Source organism: Panthera leo, chromosome E3 (genome assembly GCF_018350215.1).
Source record: "Panthera leo isolate Ple1 chromosome E3, P.leo_Ple1_pat1.1, whole genome shotgun sequence".
Lineage (NCBI taxonomy): Eukaryota > Metazoa > Chordata > Mammalia > Carnivora > Felidae > Panthera > Panthera leo.
In genome coordinates, this window is record NC_056694.1 from 7,279,414 (window position 1) to 7,295,771 (window position 16,358).

General features: G+C 47.2%; 2 protein-coding genes and 1 long non-coding RNA gene across 13 annotated transcripts in view; 2 read left to right on the forward strand and 1 right to left on the reverse strand.

The window, feature by feature from the left end:
• Window positions 1-7,894, forward strand: part of STAG3 (stromal antigen 3) — a 28,871-nt gene extending 20,977 nt beyond the window's left edge. For 3 of the 8 annotated variants that reach the window (XM_042921023.1, XM_042921025.1, XM_042921028.1), the window contains 8 exons: window positions 154-302; window positions 550-678; window positions 771-928; window positions 5,371-5,542; window positions 5,789-5,893; window positions 6,202-6,274; window positions 7,151-7,210; window positions 7,481-7,894. In XM_042921023.1, coding sequence (XP_042776957.1) covers window positions 154-302; window positions 550-678; window positions 771-928; window positions 5,371-5,542; window positions 5,789-5,893; window positions 6,202-6,274; window positions 7,151-7,210; window positions 7,481-7,489 — 855 coding nt within the window. In that variant the 3' untranslated portion in view covers window positions 7,490-7,894. The other 5 variants (XM_042921024.1, XM_042921026.1, XM_042921022.1 and 2 more) reach the window with 3 other exon arrangements.
• The window catches only part of LOC122209311, a 27,943-nt gene extending 17,270 nt beyond the window's left edge, over window positions 1-10,673 (reverse strand). For both annotated transcript variants that reach the window (XR_006197551.1, XR_006197552.1), the window contains exon 1: window positions 10,516-10,673. This is a non-coding gene — a long non-coding RNA (uncharacterized LOC122209311). The remainder of the gene's footprint in view (window positions 1-10,515) is intronic.
• A 3,481-nt stretch (window positions 10,674-14,154) lies between these two features.
• PVRIG (PVR related immunoglobulin domain containing) lies at window positions 14,155-16,009 on the forward strand. 3 transcript variants are annotated; one of them, XM_042921959.1, is made up of 5 exons: window positions 14,155-14,322; window positions 14,406-14,759; window positions 14,848-14,971; window positions 15,062-15,119; window positions 15,221-16,009. In XM_042921959.1, exons 1-5 carry the CDS (start codon window positions 14,262-14,264, stop codon window positions 15,548-15,550), a joined length of 927 nt encoding a protein of 308 aa, XP_042777893.1. In that variant the 5' UTR covers window positions 14,155-14,261; the 3' UTR covers window positions 15,551-16,009. The 3 variants fall into 3 exon arrangements, with proteins under 3 accessions (XP_042777893.1, XP_042777894.1, XP_042777895.1); XM_042921960.1 differs by having other exon boundaries at window positions 15,224-16,009; XM_042921961.1 differs by having other exon boundaries at window positions 14,568-14,759.
• Window positions 16,010-16,358: the final 349 nt, after the last annotated feature.

A 16,358-nucleotide genomic window follows, 5' to 3' on the forward strand; every position in this document is an offset into this window, starting at 1 on the left:
ATAGGAACAGTGTCCTGGGAGGAAAGAAAGAGTAAAGGTAGCAGGTGGCATCCCAAGTCCTTTAGAATTTCTACGCGGAGAAAGGAATGCTGTACTTCTCTATTTCCACTTTGTTCCTTCGTTTCCCAAATGTACCATGTCTCCTGGACACAGTTGTACACAGAACTGCTGCAAGAACAGGGGCCCCAGGGCCTGAATGAGCTTCCTGCCTTCAGTGAGATGAGGGACCTGGCCCGAAGGTTTGCCTTGAGCTTTGGGCCCCAGCAGCTACAGAACCGTGACCTTGTGGTCACGCTACACAAGTAAAGTACTGGTTAAAAGTCAGGGTACTTGATTGAAGAGGGGTGAGCCATAGGCTGTGTGCAGGGAGAGTGGGAGTGTGGTCTTGGAGGGAGGGATAAGCATGTTGAGGAGCAGCAGTCAGGTTGGCTGGTGGGTATTCTCTGGGAGACAGACTGGGAACAGGGGAAGGGTGCACTTGACAGGATGCTTCCCTGGGGAGGAAAGTGAGGAGGGGCCATCTTCCTAAAATAATTCTGTTCAACCAAGGGAAGGCATCAAATTCTCCTTGTCTGAGTCTCCTCCAACTGGTTCCTCCGGTCAGCCCCCAAACCTAGCATTCCTGGAGCTCCTTGCCGAGTTTTCCCCCCGACTCTTCCATCAGGACAAGCAGCTGCTGTAAGTTAGTGGGTAATGGATAAAGATGAGGATTAGGGAAGTAGTGAGGGCCTAGCAGACAAGTCAGCCTCTTCATCTCACCCCTTCCTTAGACTGTCCTACCTGGAAAAGTGTCTGCAGCGTGTCTCCCAGGCACCTGATTGTCCCTGGGGTCCAGTCACCACCTACTGCCACTCCCTCAGCCCTGTAGAGAACACAGTGGAGGCCAACCCTCAGGGCTATCCCCGCTCTAAGAAGAGGCGCACTGAAGGTAAGTGTGTGTGGATATCAGGGTAGTGAGCACTACTTCCTTCCTCCATAGCCAATACCTAGATGTAAGGTCTTTTGCCTTCTGCACACTTTTGTCTTTAGTCAAATAAAAAACATTTCACTGAGCATCTGCTATCAGTAAGGGGTACTCATTTTCTTCAAAGTTTGTCTAGGCAGCTAAAAATAGCAAACCTCTGTGAAAAATCAAATAGCGACTGATGATAAGACCAAAGATGAAAATAAGAAATCTGTACATTTAGGGGGCCCATCCTTGCATCTAGTATTCTATTATTTTCTAAATGTTAAAGAATTTCACACAATCTTTATGATTTTTTTTACTCTCAGATCATTACTTGTCTTCTAGTCTAACGCTTTTTCTTTAATCTTTTTTTTGATTCTTATTTATTATTTTTGTGAGAGTGTGCACACACACACATGTGAAGCGTGGGAGGGGCAGAGAGAGAGGCCAGTTGTCAGCGGAGAGCTCAGTGTGGGGCTTGAACTCACAAACCTCGAGATCATAACCTGAGCTGAAGTCGGATGCTTAGCTGACTGAGCCACCCAGGTGCCCTTCTTTAATTTTCTTTTTAAATATAATTTCATTTTAGGTGAAAAATATCCTAGAAATCACAAGCTTGATGTGTTCACACGTATGTGTTTTCTAGTGAACAATTGAAAATCTTGGTTCTCCCCACCCCACCCCCCAGGCAGTATCACTTATCTACTTTCTGTCTTTGGGTCTGCCTACTCTAGACATCCATATAAGTGAAATCATACCATATGTGGCCTTATGTGACTGCCTTTATTCACTTAGCATAATGTTTTTAAGGTTCATCCATGTTTTAGCATATATCAGTACCTCGTACCTTTTTATGGCCAAATAATACTCTATCGTATGGCTGTGCCACATTTTATTTATCCCTGTACTAAGTTGATTGCCATCTGAGTGGTTTTCTTTTTTTTTTTAATTGAAGTATAGCTGACATACATTACATTAGTTTCAGGTGTACAATGTAGCTGATTCTATAACTCTGTATAACTTGATAGGTTATGTTGTGCTCCCCCTAAGTATAGCTGCCATCTGTCACCATACCACTGACTGTGTTCCCTGTGTTGTACCTTTCATCCCGTGACTTACTCATTTCATGACTGGAAAGCCTATGCCTCACTTGCCTTCATCCATTTTGCCCATCCTCCCACCCCTCTGCCAACCACCAGTTCTCTGTATTTATGGGTCTGTTTCCACTTTTTTAGTTCATTTGTTTTGTTTTTTAGATTTCACATATGAGTAAAATCATATCATATTTGTCTGATATTTCTTGGCATGATGCTGTCTAGGCCCATCCATTGTCCACAAAGCCCTTAAATGAGGGCTGAGTGATATTTCATTGTGTATGTCTACTGTATATTCTTTATCCATTATCTGTTGTGTGTCCTTTGAAACACAAAAGTTCCTAATTTTGATGAAATCCAGATTATTTGGTTTTTCTTTTGTTGTTTGTGCTTTGGTGTCATAGCTTGAGAAATCATTGTCTAATCCAAGATGATGAAGATTTTTTAGAAGATGGTTTTCTTCTAAAAGTTTTCTAGTCTTAGTTCTTTCTGCCATCCATTTGAGTTAATTTTTGTATACGGTGTGAGGTAGAATGTAACTCTTTAAAATGTCTCTAGGTATACTACTTAAAAGTATTTTTTTATACCACTAGGAAACTCTGTTTTAATCATTTAACTAATATCTGTTAAGGACCTATTGTGTGCAGGACACTGTGCTAGGTGTTTTAGAGGCTGTGAAGGATCCTCAAGCAGCTTACCATCTAATAGAGAAAATACATTTATAGAAAATCTAAATTATGAACCATCACCAGTAAATGATAACTTCCTGAGGGTTTTGAGAATTGACAGATTGAGGGGCTCCTGGGTGGCTCAGTTGGTTAGAGGTCTGACTCTTAGCTTCGGGTTAGATCATGATCTCACAGTTCATAAGATCAAGCCCTGCATTGGGCTGTGCACTGACAGCATGGAGCCTGCTTGGGATTTCTCTCTCCCTCTCTCTCTGCCCCTCCCCAGCTTGCTGTCTCTCTCTCTTTCTCAAAATAAATAAACATTGAAAAATTAAAAAAAAATTGACAGATTGAATGCTTTAGAATTCCAGGAAAGAAGGTATCACTTTGAGTTTAGTTGATCTAAAGCCTAGGAAGGCTTCACCAGGAAGATGGAGTTTAAGCTGGAGCTTGAAAAATGGAAAAGATTGATGTAAGCTAAACAGAGGAAGAATGAGTATCATGAGCTACCAGAGTAGCACAAACAAAACATAGGAAGGTATGTTTTAGCTGAGTATGCAGATGTTTAGGCTGGTTTGCCTAAAACAGAGGGTTTGTAAAGGTAGGAGAAAACTGAAAAGACTGGTTCCATTGTCCACTCAACAGATATTTACTGAGCACTATGTGCTGGGAATATAGCAGTGAACAAAAAAAGACAAGTCTCTTTTCTTTAGAGTGTGTGTGTGCTGTGGTGGAAAAGCAGGGGAGAGGACAGGGAAGCCTTGGTGAGGTGGGAATCGCAGTCTCTTCTCTTATTGCTGGGGGAAGGCTGGCAGAGCTTGTGAGTGTTGGGCCAGGATTGCAAGGAAGGAAGGGGTGCACAGTGTCTGTAGAAGAGCATACAAGAAGGGGCGCCAGTGCACAGGGCCATGATGGCATATGCCTGTCATGTTCTGGGAAGAGCCAAGAAGGCCAGATGGCCGAATGGAGAGTATGTAGGGTATAAGACCAAAGAGATTGGAGGAACCCAGAGCATATGAGGCAAAGACTCTGGCTTTTACTCAACAGTGAAATGGGAAAACATTACAGCATTTGAACCGGAGAGTGACAGGATCTGCCTTGTTTTTAAAGGATCCCTCTGGCTGCTGTGTGAGAATGGACTGTAGAGGGGCAAGGGTAGAAGCAAAGGAACCAGTAAGGAGGCTGTTGAGTGGGTAGACTGGGGGAAGGGATAGAGGTGGTGAGAAGTGGACAGATCCTGGATATATTTCTAAGGTATCACCCATAGGATTTCTGACAAACTGGCTGTGGGATATAAGATGGGAATTGAGGGTGAATTTGGCCTAAAAAAAAAAAAAAAAGATTTTGGTCTAACAACTAGGTAGGATGGAGTTGATACCAACAGAAATGGGGAAGGTAGTGAATGAGTAGATTAGGGCTTGAGTATTAGCCATGTTGCTACAGGTGGAAGTGTGAAACAGACAGCCGGAGATAGGAGTCTGGAGTTAAGGGTAGAGGCAAAAGCTTGAGATACATTTGGGAGTTGGTATTTGAAATGTGAACTTGCGAGGCTAAGGAAGCCAGTGAAGATGATGGGCAGGAGATGCTGAAAGGCTGAGCCCTCGGGCATCACACTATGACTAGGTTGGGGAGTTGAGGAGGGGCCCGTCTGGTCCTACCCGAGGGCACAAAATCATGTGTGTGGCTCTCACTGGCTTTCTCTAGTTCTCTGCTTAGATCAGTAGCAGCTCACTTTCCAGTTCTGGAAACTTGGGGCTGTGAACATTTACAGTGGACGAGTATTAATATCCCTTTGAAAGTACTATCGCCTGGGTTTTCTGAGATAACCTTGGATTCTTTCTGGTCCTCTACCTTTCTCCGGTCTCTGCAGAAGAGACTTTAACATTGTGAGCCCGAGGTCCTCCATTTCTTCATGTCAGAAGCATGCTGACAATGCAGCCACCTCCTGTTTTCCTGGCCTTTAGAAAATCCAGTCTCCCATTTGTCTTTTCTTGCCAGCCCTCCTGCTTCCACCCTAGCAGCTTCAGAGCTCAGGAACTCTGTTACCATTTTAAGGTGTTTTTTTTTTTTCATACAAATGTTGAGGGGTGCCTGGGTGGCTCTGTAGGTTTAGTGTCTGACCCTTGATTTTGGCTCAGGTCTTGATCTCATGGTTGTGAGTTCAGGCCCCACAATGGGCTCCATGCTGGGTGTACCTACAATGAATGAATGAATGAAGTGATTGAGTAAGTGAATGAGTAAGTGAATAAATAAGTTTAAAAAAAATCTTGAATGAATGAACAGGACCTCACACATCTTCATTGATTGAGACCTTGCAATCTTAAGGAATCTTATTCTCTCTCACATTCGTGTTCATGTTACTGTTTATCTATGATTGATATATGTCTATCACATATCACATATATGTCTATTTTTTTTTCTATTTTCTGAGCTGTGTCGTTTTCCTTGAACAAGTCCTAGATACTGTTGTGTAAGCCTTTACTTTTTAGTATGTAGGGTTATGCTTAATTTTTAGTCATAACCTAATGAGGCCATATAAGTTTTTCCATTCTCTTCTTTCTTAACTTTCCTGAACCAAAATCTGGTCAGGTCTTGAAAATGTAGAAGATGGCCTATGGCAGTACCTGGTCTGCAGTGAATATGTGCCTCTGTTGCCTTGCAGGCCCCTCCAGGCAGCAGAGAGAGGATATCTCTTCATCCCAGGAGGAAAGCCTCCAGCTGAACAGCATCCCACCCACACCCACCCTCACCTCTACAGCCATCAAGAGGAGGCAGCCTCTGGGGGGGTTGGAAGAGATGGAAGAAGGCAGCCCAGAACCGGAGCTTGTCCAAAGGTAAGGGCTGAGGAGAGCAGTTGGGTGTCCGATCTTGGTGTTTGCCATCTTCCTCCTGCCATTTCTGTTCTCTTGTTCCATCCTGTGGCACTCCATCATCATTCTCGGGTTCTTCTCCAGGCCTTTACCCTTTTCTTAGCTGTAGATTTTCTTTCTCCCTATGAGCTTTTCTCCCCTGTAACATTGCCCACCTTACCCTTTTTACCCTTTACTTTATCCCCATTACTGATCCTGCTTTATTACCAGCAGCCAGCCCCTTTCAGGCAACCAGAGGTCAAGATTGTCGAGTCCACAGCATTTCCGGACTCTACTCAACCGTTCCGGTCCTGGTCTGGGCAACCGGCTGACCAGGTGAGCTGCTCCTTGCTTTTCATCCTCACTTCACATTAGGCACCTGCTGTGAGGGATTCTCCCCTAACCTGGTGTTTCTGTGCCCATACTTTTTGGGCTTGTTTACATCACAGACCACTTCCTTCCAGGGGTACGTGTGTCCTTAGCTCATAGAACTGATAGAAGTCAGCTGCTCTGTTTGAAGCAGCAGTGGGAGCCTGGAGCTCGCTCCACATCTGCCCATCCCACTCTCCTGGGTGCCTCCCAGATACTCTCAGGGGTCCTTAAATAGCAGTGTGAAAGCCTCTACTCTTTGCCACTACCCTCAGACTCAGCCTTATGGAAGAGGATGAAGAAGAGATCCAGAGTGAGCTAAGTGAAGAATGGCAAGATACAGACAAGGTGAGTGGACCCAACATTCCCTTTTCCTGCTACAACCAGAAGGCTTTTTGAAAGTCCTCTAAGAATCACAGAGTAAAGAAGGGAGACCTGTAAGGTGCTTTGTACTTTTCCTGGACTTTTATTAAAGAGGGGAGGGAAAACAAATTCAAAATACCAAAAAGGGCTTGGATAACACTCTCCCTCCCAATGTCCAAATAAGTATTTTTCCTCTGAGTCTCAGGGTTGAAAGCAGTGCCAGAGCTGGAGAAGGAAGGCGGCTCATTCTCCCCAGTTCTCCCCTCACTCCCTTTCCTACCCCGGCCGCCAGGCCAGCAGGAGCACGTGGAAGCTGTGAGGTGATGTGGGTCCGCCGCACCACCACTCTGTCAAGTTAGCTCCTCTTAACCCCTCAGCCTCTTCATCTTTCAAATGGAGTTTTCCCTCAAACTACAAAGTGAAGGCACCTTATAAACTGAAAAGGGTTACGTGTCTGCTGCTGATATTCTCCTCCCTTCTCTGCTCTTTGCAGAGGGAGAAAGGGAGGAATAGTGCAAGGGAATGGAGGTTTTGTGCTCAGAAGGAAAAAAACAGACAATGACTTCTTCAACAGACTAGAAAACAAGGCCTCTATTAACATAGTATTTCCTAAAGTCCCCTCAGAAAAAAAATGCCATTCTCTGGTTCTAAACTGAACGAATTTAAGGGACTCAATTGGCAGCCAGGAGAGGCCTGGGACTCTGGGAACTTCCTAGGTCTGAACTTTCTGCCCACCATCCCTTTGCTAGTCTCCCCTCCCTGGCTGCTGCAGGCACCCACCTGGGAAAGGGACCTTGGTTATTGTTTGCCCATGTGACAGGGGTGAGAAGGGCTAGTCTGACTGTCACCTGCTCTCTCTAGCACTCTTCCTCTAGTGAGCACGGGCTGGATCTCTTAGATTCCACAGAGATGAACCTTGAGGTGAGTGTCCCCAAAAATACTGTGGACAGCAGGTTAAGAGGACTTTGTGTCCTTGGGAGGTGCTGGCAGGTAACCTGTGTGCTATGCAGTAGGTGGAAATAGAGGCAGTAGCCCAAGGCCTGGCCTCTCTGCTGCTTCTGGAACCTTAGGAGTAGCTGTGGGGGGAGGGCAGGAGGAGAAGTAAACTGTCATGGGGAGGACCTTGCAGTCATCTCATTGCCCTTTGGGCTGTTCTGTCTCTGTGTTTTCCTTTCATCTTTCCCGTTACAGGATCTCTGACATGACTCTGTGCCCCTCCCCGTCTCCACTCCCCATCTCAACTTGGAAAAGGCAAACAGGAGAACAGAGCAGAAGGAAGCACTACTCCCAGGCTCCACTCCGGTCTCTGAGGGGAAGGAGAGGTGGGCTGTGCCTTTCTAACCTGACCTTTCTCTGATGATGTTGCGATGGAGAAGCCTTAAGCCCCCAGTCCTTCTTACTGCTCCCTGGCTCTGTCCCTCTGTATTGAGAAGAGTGCCTTTTTCCTGCCACGTTTGGAGTGGGTGGGGGCTTCACCTCAGTATTGGAGAAGCACTGCCTCCCCGTGTTGAGTGGAAAGAGCCCAATAGTTTCCTGTATTTTTGGAGCGTCTTTCCCAGCCTCTTTTGTATCCTTGTGATTAGCTCAATAAACTTGTTTGAATCAGCTGGTTCCCAGGGTGTGGCTTGAGATTGTTAAACTGATGGAAGTCAGGTTCTTTGCTAGTGTCTCAAGCGGCTCTCCTTCCCCCTGTGGCCCAGCGTACAGACAGACACCAGCCCTGCACGCGCCCCCAGGTGCCTTTGTGTACTGGCTCTCAAGGATGTAATGCTTTGTAACTGGGAGACGTGGTAGGGCAGAGGAGCTAGGAAGCACTGGCTGCCTTTCAGTGGTTTATGTAGTGAGGACTATTCAGACTGAGGAGAGAGGGCAGAATCCTGATTGCCAGAGGGTGACCTATCTCACTACACTGAGAACAGGCCATACACCTTGGCAGCCTTCAGCCAAGGATTCTTTGCAGGGGGAGTTTCATGACTTCATCCCAGAGACACCTGTTATAATTTGAAATTGTGTAGACTCTCAGTTTCTGAGTTAGGAAGAAATTTAGAAGTTACTCTAAATGTCCAACCCTCAAATCCAAGATTTTGACACTGTCTTCTCCTTTATCCTTGCCTTCCCCAGCTAGTTTTTAGCCAAATCCTCTCAAGTCATTCTGTAAAATATCTCTGATCTGTTTCCTCTCTCATTGCCACCGTCAGTTCTCACTTAGGCTGCCTCTGGACACCTGCTTCCTTGAAATTCTAACTTTTTGGTTCTTGTTCTGCTTCTTGGAAGAGCACAGAACCTCTGTTCTCTCTTTCCCCCTGACAAGCACCCAAATATGTGAAGACACTCTTGTCACTTTCTTCTTTGACTAAGTCCACCTCCTCCCTTCTCCAGCACCCTCTCTCCCAGATAGAAGCTAGAAATTGGGTTCAGCAGTCTCTGTTTGGAAAGGCAGCTGCCAGTGCCGGGTAGGGCAGCTGACCCATTCAGAGATGTTTAACCTGTATTCAGGGCGAACAGCTCCAGGGAGAGGAGCCTTTCCTATGGGATCTGGGAACAGAGTAGGAAAGCCAATGTGAAGACATGGAGGTCACTAAGAATCCAGGAGGGGAAATATTCCCAAGTTATTTAAATACCAGCCACGCTAAGGCTACTTCACAAGATCAAAAGACTTGGCAGTTCTGCAGATGTAGAGATCTGTACACATCCAGGTAGCCCAGCGTGGGCAGTTGAGCCCCAACCTCAGAACACATGTGAGTTTTCTATCCTGCTCCCCAAATTCTTTGACACTCTTTATTGAGAGGGTGGGTCTAGGTCCTCTCTCCTGGAATATGAGCTCTGTGATTGCTTGGTTAATAGAATATAGTGGAAATGATGTTGTGCCAGTTTCTGAACCCAAAATTAACTAGCAGCTCCCAACCTCCTGTTTCTTGACATGTTTGCTCTTGGAACCCAATTACCATGCTGTGAGACAGCCCCCAAGCAGCCACATGGAAAGGCCATGTTTTAGGTGTCCTGCCTAGCTGAAGTCCCAGCCTACATCCAGTATCAACCACCAGATGTGCTTCAGATGTGAATCAGATGATTGTAACACCCATCTTTTGAATCTTCCAGCTGAGGCCCCAGGCCTCATCTTTTCTCAGCCTTTTCCAAATTCCTCTCCCATAGAATCCATGGACACGATAAAATGTTTACACCAAGTTGGGGTGGTTTGTTACATAGCACTAGTAACTAAAACAGAACCTTAGAGTCCTAAGACTCCAAAAGTTAGGGCACATTTATCAGTTAAAAAATTATGTAAACATTTACCACTTGTTTTATTACACACTTTAGAAATGTATGGCATGGGGTGCCTGGGTGGCTCAGTCGGTTAAGCGTCTGACTTCAGCTCAGGTCACGATCTCCCGGTTTGTGGGTTCAAGCCCCATGTTGGGCTCTGTGCTGACAGCTCGGAGCCTGGAGCCTGCTTCAGATTCTGTATCTCCCTCTCTCTCTTTGCCCCTCCCCGACTCATGCTCTCTCTGTCTCTCTAATATAATAAATAAACATTAAAAAATAAATATTATAAAAATAAAAAAAAAATAAACATTAAAAAATTTTTAGAAATGTATGGTGAGTTAATAACAAAATAAATGTTTTGAAATATTTTATTTAGCAGTACAAAATACCTTTTTGCTCTAAAAGCAAAGTAATTTTTTTTTTTTAGAGAGTGTAAGCTGGGAGGGGTACAGAGAGAGAGAGAGAGAGAGAGAGAGAGAATCTTAAGCAGGCTGCATGCTTAGCACAGAGCCCGATGCGGGGCTTGATCCCATGACCCTGGGATCATGACCTGAGCCAAAATCAAGAGTCGGATGCTCAACTGACACTGATGTAGCCACCCAGGCGCCCTGAGAAAAAAAATTTAAATGGTTTAATGTTTTCTGAGGTTCTTCTTGAAAGATCAGTTTATTTTGATAATTGTCTTTTATGGTCTACATAATTGAAAGGGGTACTTCTCAAAACCTTGTGAATCCAAATGGAATAGGTGCTGCTTTGACTGCATTTACTACTTTTTTAAATAGATGAGCCAACACCCACTGAAAGTTTTCATTTGGAAGACTTATAAACAGGTTAGAAGATGCTTTCCAAGTACAATAACAGTGTTCTTAGAGAGGATACACATTGTTCAGGACCACAAAACCACGGCATCGTATAGCATGTAAATTACAGTCCAACATCAATTGTGGGTGTCCCACTCTTACCTTAGGATGATGATCTTCTTAAGAGATGAACCGTGACATTTGGATCCTGGCGAGAGGATACTTCATTGTATTTTGGGGCGCCTGTAGCTCAGTCTGTTAAGCATCTGACTTGATTTTGGCTCAGGTCATGGTTTCGAAGTTCATGAGATCAAGTCCTGCATCGGGCTCTGTGCTAACATCGCGGAGACTGCATGGGATTCTCTGTCTCTCCCTCTCAGCCCCTCACTGCTTGCATGCACACACGTGTGCTCTCTTGCTCTCACTCACAAACTTTAAACTATAATAAAATAAAATAATTAAAAAATTACTTCATTGTATTTTTATCTTTAAAAAAAATGAAAAATGTTAATCTTTTGTCCTGCATGACAGCAGTGGATATTTTGTGTAGTAGCTGAGGTGCAAACATGGCACCTTAAAAACCACAGCTTTGGAGGATGTCGTGCCAGTGAGCCCCTTGCCAACAGAAGTGGGGCTGTGGGCTTCAGAGCAGCAGCGCCAAGTGGTCAGGCCCTGGCCAGGTGGGAACCAGAGCTGAGGCCAGCTGGGGCAAGAGAGGTGGAGGTCTCTGCACAGGCTGACCTTACCTGGGTTGACAAGTGACACCAAACAGTGCTTTCCAGGGGACTGGCACTGCTGTGCATTGCCTGTTAGCTTAGCATTGAATAATTGCTTTTGAATTATTTTAAGTAACCTTCAATCAAGCCTCTTTCTTTTTAACTCTTGTCGTGGCCATAAGCTCTGCAAGAAGGTGAATTGTTTGGTGTTCTCTCCTAAATTGTGAAGAGATTTTTTCCAGGTTACTGAGAAGAGTCTTCAGCTAATAGGTAAGTCATTCTGTGTTCTGAATTCCAGGCACACTGGGATGTTACAAGAAAAAAGAGAGTCTGTGCTTGGAAGGCATGAGAGGATAAGGTGGCAGGATGGTGGAAGGTTTATTGTCACACACATTTTGAAGTCTTCCTTGAGCTCTGTAGTTCCTTCCCCGGGGTTGGGTGGATCACAGGATCTGGAAAGTCTCCCTTGAGCACAGATTCCCTGAGAGCCCTGGGTGTTGAGTTGGGATAGCCAGAGAAATAGCACAGAAGAGGGGGGAGTGTCAGGTAGGAACAGAGAACTAGAAGGGTGGCCAACCTGCCAGATGAAGCCCAGGACACTAGAGAAGCCATCTGGGTGGCAAAGGAGCCTAGAATCCTGGGTGAAACTTGAAGGAAAATATACCTAAGTTAATTCAGTAGGTGAGAGCAGCAAAGGAATCGAGTGGGGTAGCAGAAGCTGAAAAAGCCTCTCCTGTCGGCACTGAAGTGGCTCATGTCAGGGGGTGGGGGGCAGCCCAGCCTAGGAACTAAGCACAGGTTCTCTGCTGATGGGGCAGAGGACTGCTGGATTTTGACAAAAACCTTGTAATTTAAATTTTTAAAATGTGTGTGGGAGAGGCAGCTCAGCATGGTTGTTAATAGTGTGGGTTCTGAAGCTAAAATTTTTGTCAAATCCTGGCTTCAGAACCCACATATTAACAACTATGCTAAGCTGCTCTCCCACAGTGAGAGCCTTGTGACCCTGGGCAAGTTCCTTCCTCATAAGGTCATTGTAAGTATGGAGCTAAAATGTTTGACTTGTTCAGAACAAATTTAGCACAGAGTGTACACTCAGATATTACCTTTCATATTTATATTACTTTGATAGGGAAACAAAAATGGCCTTTTCACAACATTTAAAATACTTGTAAAATAAAATAAATGGATCAGGTATGAGTCTCAATCTACAAACTCAGGTGGGGAACTCATAAACTCATAAAAGGATGGTCACCAACATATGCTGAAGGCTTGAGCCAGGCACGAGCAGAGTGCTGCATGCCATGAAGCAGAGTATGATCCCTGTTGGGATGTTACTGCTTTGGGAGTTGAGGTTGCTTTGAGCTTACAGAGCTATGAAATTGTGGCACCAGTTCAACCCTCATGGGCCTAATTCTAGAGACTGATGACAAGAGATCATCAGGACTTGAAGTGTGTGTGGCTGCAGGGATTTCACTAAGAAATGTCAGAGCTGGGGATGCCTAGGTGGCTCAGTTGGTTAAGCATCTGACTGCAACTCAGGTCATGACTCCCGGTTTGTGGGTTTGAGCCCCACATTGGGCTCTGTGCTGACAGCTCGGAGCCTGGAGCCTGCTTCAGATTTTGTGTCTCCGTCTCTCTCTCTGCCCCTCCCCCACTTGTGCGCGCTCTCTCTCTCTCTCTCTCTCTCTCTCTCTCAAAATAAAATTAAAAAAAAATTTTTAAATGTCAGAGCTGGAGGTAGCCATTACCTGTGTCATCTAATGTGTACCTCTGGGCCAGAAAGGGAAGAGGCCCAACAATGCAGGCTTGGTGCTGCAGAGCTTTTGGTTGGTAAATTCAATGACCTTTTGTGTCTCTGAAGCTGAAAATTCTGGAGACTGTTCAGGAGTAACCAAGAAAGTTCTGAGGGCAAGGGTCATCACATCAAAAGCATTCTAATAATTAGGACTGTGCAGTATTGAAACAGGAATAAGCAAATGAATCAACAGATTAGCAAAGAGAATCCAGAAGTAGATCATCTGTAAGAATTTATGATCAAGATGGCATTTCAAAACAGCAAGAGACCTTGAGGATGTTGGCTCTCCACCTAAAAGGTTATACTTTTTACACCATCCCCAAATTAAAATTCTTCAGGGGCAAAAAAGAAACTCTTCGATAGTGTTAGGGATAAAAACAAAATTTACAATGTTATTTTTATAATTTGATCTTCCTAAGCAATGTACAAAATCCAGAAATGATAAAATATTGACAGTCGTAACCTCATGAAGATTAAAATGGGGAAGGACATGGGAATAAGTGGGATAGTGAAAGACAACTTTGATGTTTTCCATTCAGTGTTGTTTTAATTATCTACAATGAGAACTTACCGAGGGGACCATGTGGCTTATGGAGAAGGTTGGTGAGTAGTTGTACCATTGCTTTTGTCCCATCAATCACCAAGTATCGAGCTCCCTGTCTGCTAAAAGCTATACCTTCTTCCAGGGCTCAGAGTCCATCTGTGAGCACTGGCCCAGGGAGAGCCACCACCCAGGCCCAGCCTCTGTGCAGCAGTTGTCCAAGAAGGAAATGTTCCCTTGGGGGCAGCCTCCTGGAGGCGGTGGGATTTGAGCAGGGCCTTGCAAAGTGGGGAGGATCTCGGTGGGAGAGGGGCTACCGGGCTAGGGAGGCTGAGGCTGGTATGTGCCCCCCTGCTCTGCACCCACACTGGGCTGGGTTACCACACCGGTCAGCTGTGCACAGGTCTCCTACCCTGTCGCGAACAGCAGCGGAGGAAGCGGCGAGAGCAGGTCTGAGTCAGGTGTGGAGCCAGAGAGGAGGTCAAAGTGTCCAGAGGATGCTCACTGGGCTGAGAGCGGTGAAGTGATTGGCCTGGAGGCCCTGCTTCTCTCAGTGTGGTGGGATGACAGTTTGCCCAAGGGACCAACTGGTTTTTGGCTTGCTGTCCTGCTTGAGTGAAGCACAGCCATGGGTACAGGGAAAACCTTATTGCTGTTGCTTTAAGTCTCCCAAGGCAGAGGGTGCATTGCCCTGCATTCACCAAGCTGAGGCAGACAGAGAAGGAAATGGGGCAGGGCTGCAGAGCCCAGCTGCTCCCCGGGCTTGTTCACACATGAAAACTTCCTGTGATGAGAACGGAAACACAGGTGCTGTCCCTACCACAGCAGCTCCCATAGCTGGGGCCGGAGGGGAGCCATGGACAGGCCCCGGGCCCTGGTCCTGCTCTTGGCGCTGCTGACACTCTGCATCACTGCTGGTGAGTGGGGGACTGGAGAGAAGCAGAAGATGGGGCAGGGTGGAGACCCAGCCCTGGGGCCCTCCTATGCCTGTATCCCACAGGGACCCCTGAAGTGTGGGTGCAAGTTCAGATGGAGGCCACCAAGTCCCCGTCCTTCACTGTCCGCTGTGGATTCCTGGGATCTGGTTCTGTCTCCCTGGTGACTGTGAGCTCTGGGGGGCCCGACGGTGCCGGAGGGACTAGACTGGCTGTTTTGCACCCAGAATTTGGCATCCAGCATTGGCCCCCCGCCTGCCAGGTCCACTGGGAAACCAAAACCAGCATCTCCCTCACCTTGGAAGAAGGGTCTGAGGGGATAAGCCCCAATCCCAACACCACCTTCTGCTGCAAATTTGTTTCCTTTCCTGAAGGCTCCCAGGAGGCCTGTGGGAACCTCTTCCTCAGCACAGACCAAGGTGGGGCCAATGAGAGGGGCCAGGGAGGGCAGGGAGGGACCCCAGGGCACTGGCTGCCCATCTGGTACACCTCTCTCTCTATACACAGGGCTCCCTGCCCCTACTCCATCCCCCATACTGCGGGCTGACCTGGCTGGGATCTTGGGGGTCTCAGGGGTCCTCATCTTTGGCTGTGTCTACCTTCTCTACCTGCTGCATCGGCAGAGGCACTGGTGAGACCCAACCCCTGCTGGGCCCAGTCCAAACTCCCACACCAGCGGGCTAGCCACATGCTTTGCTTCTAACCCTCCTCACTTTCCCAGGTCTGTCATGAAGCTTCAGCCACCCTTCACCAGCCCCCAGACACAGACGCGAGCAAGGGTGAGGACTGGGGGATTGTTTGCGAGTGGGGAACAGAGTGGGCTGGTACTGGGGGGCTATGAGGTAGGGCCTAACTCAGGCCTCCTTCCCCATCGTCCCAGCAGGTGGCCAGCCAAGCCTCCCTGGCCTCTCTCCACATCCCGTACACTACTGTCAACACCAACCGTTACCGCCTCGCCACTCTAGACACGGTTCTTCAGCCCCGGCCACTGTCCCCATGGGCAGTGTTCCCCGCCCACACGGCGTGCCAACCTCGGCCTCCTGCCCCCTGGGTGCCCCTGCCAGCCTCTGCACGCAGCAGTTTCATCTCCATTGAGAATGGACTTTATGCTCAGGCGGGAGAGCGGCCTCTCCCAGTTGGCCCCAACTTTGTCCATTTCCCTGACCCTGTGGGGCACAGAACCACGGAGGAGCACTTAGGAGTTCGATGAGAGGGACCCCAAGTCCGCTTGGGCTCCCTCTCTTCTCAGGCCTCTGGGATCCCCTTCTGTTGTGCACCTGTGTCCTGGGTACCCATTGTCTTTGCACATCTTATCTTATTCTCCGGCCTGCATAAGCATCTCTAACATAAAGCTGGTCAAGGCCCACTCGCCACGGATGTGGTCAGCACGTGTGCACGTGTGGGTACGTGTGGGCACACATGTATCTATGCGAGGTGACAAAATTCCATCCCAGGTTGTTTCCTGTTTTCAAGTCCCCAGCCGTCACAGGTGATGTTGATAACTAAGTCAAAAAAAAAAGTGGTTTCTGACTGGGGCCTTGGCTGGACCTTTTCTTCTTTAGGGGTTAAGAGGTTAGAGGCAGTTTCAACCCCTGGGAGGCAGGAGCCAGGTTAGACTTGGACAGGGATGGGGCCTCAGCATAGGAGACCTCTCCCCTGCTCACCCTCCACTCTGGACCAGGGGGGGTTCCTGGCCCTGTACACCTTGCTGAGTGGCACCAGGGGCTGGGAAGGTGAGATTGGGGGGTCTATACTCCCATCTTGCCATGTCCTAGGACAGCAGCAAGGGCTTCTGGGGCTTCAACCCAAGAAAAGCCCCTGTAGCCTGGCCCAGCATGCCTATGTCGGGCTCCCTGAGATGTTCTGGGGGAGGAGGTCCTGATGCCTTCCTTCCACGGAATTCCACAATATCCACAATTCCACAGAATTGATATTCAGAGGCAGGAGGATCACCTCAGATCTGCCCACAGTAGCTTCCTCTGGCTCCTCTCTTATTACTAGGGCACCAGCACTACTCC

Bases quoted from the DNA above. Each gene is read 5' to 3' on its own strand.
- PVRIG (XM_042921959.1), top strand. From the start codon at position 14,262: ATGGACAGGCCCCGGGCCCTGGTCCTGCTCTTGGCGCTGCTGACACTC. The intron at 14,760-14,847 runs GTGGGGCCAATG...CTCTATACACAG, and splicing joins CTTCCTCAGCACAGACCAAG to GGCTCCCTGCCCCTACTCCA. The intron at 14,972-15,061 runs GTGAGACCCAAC...TCACTTTCCCAG, and splicing joins CTGCATCGGCAGAGGCACTG to GTCTGTCATGAAGCTTCAGC.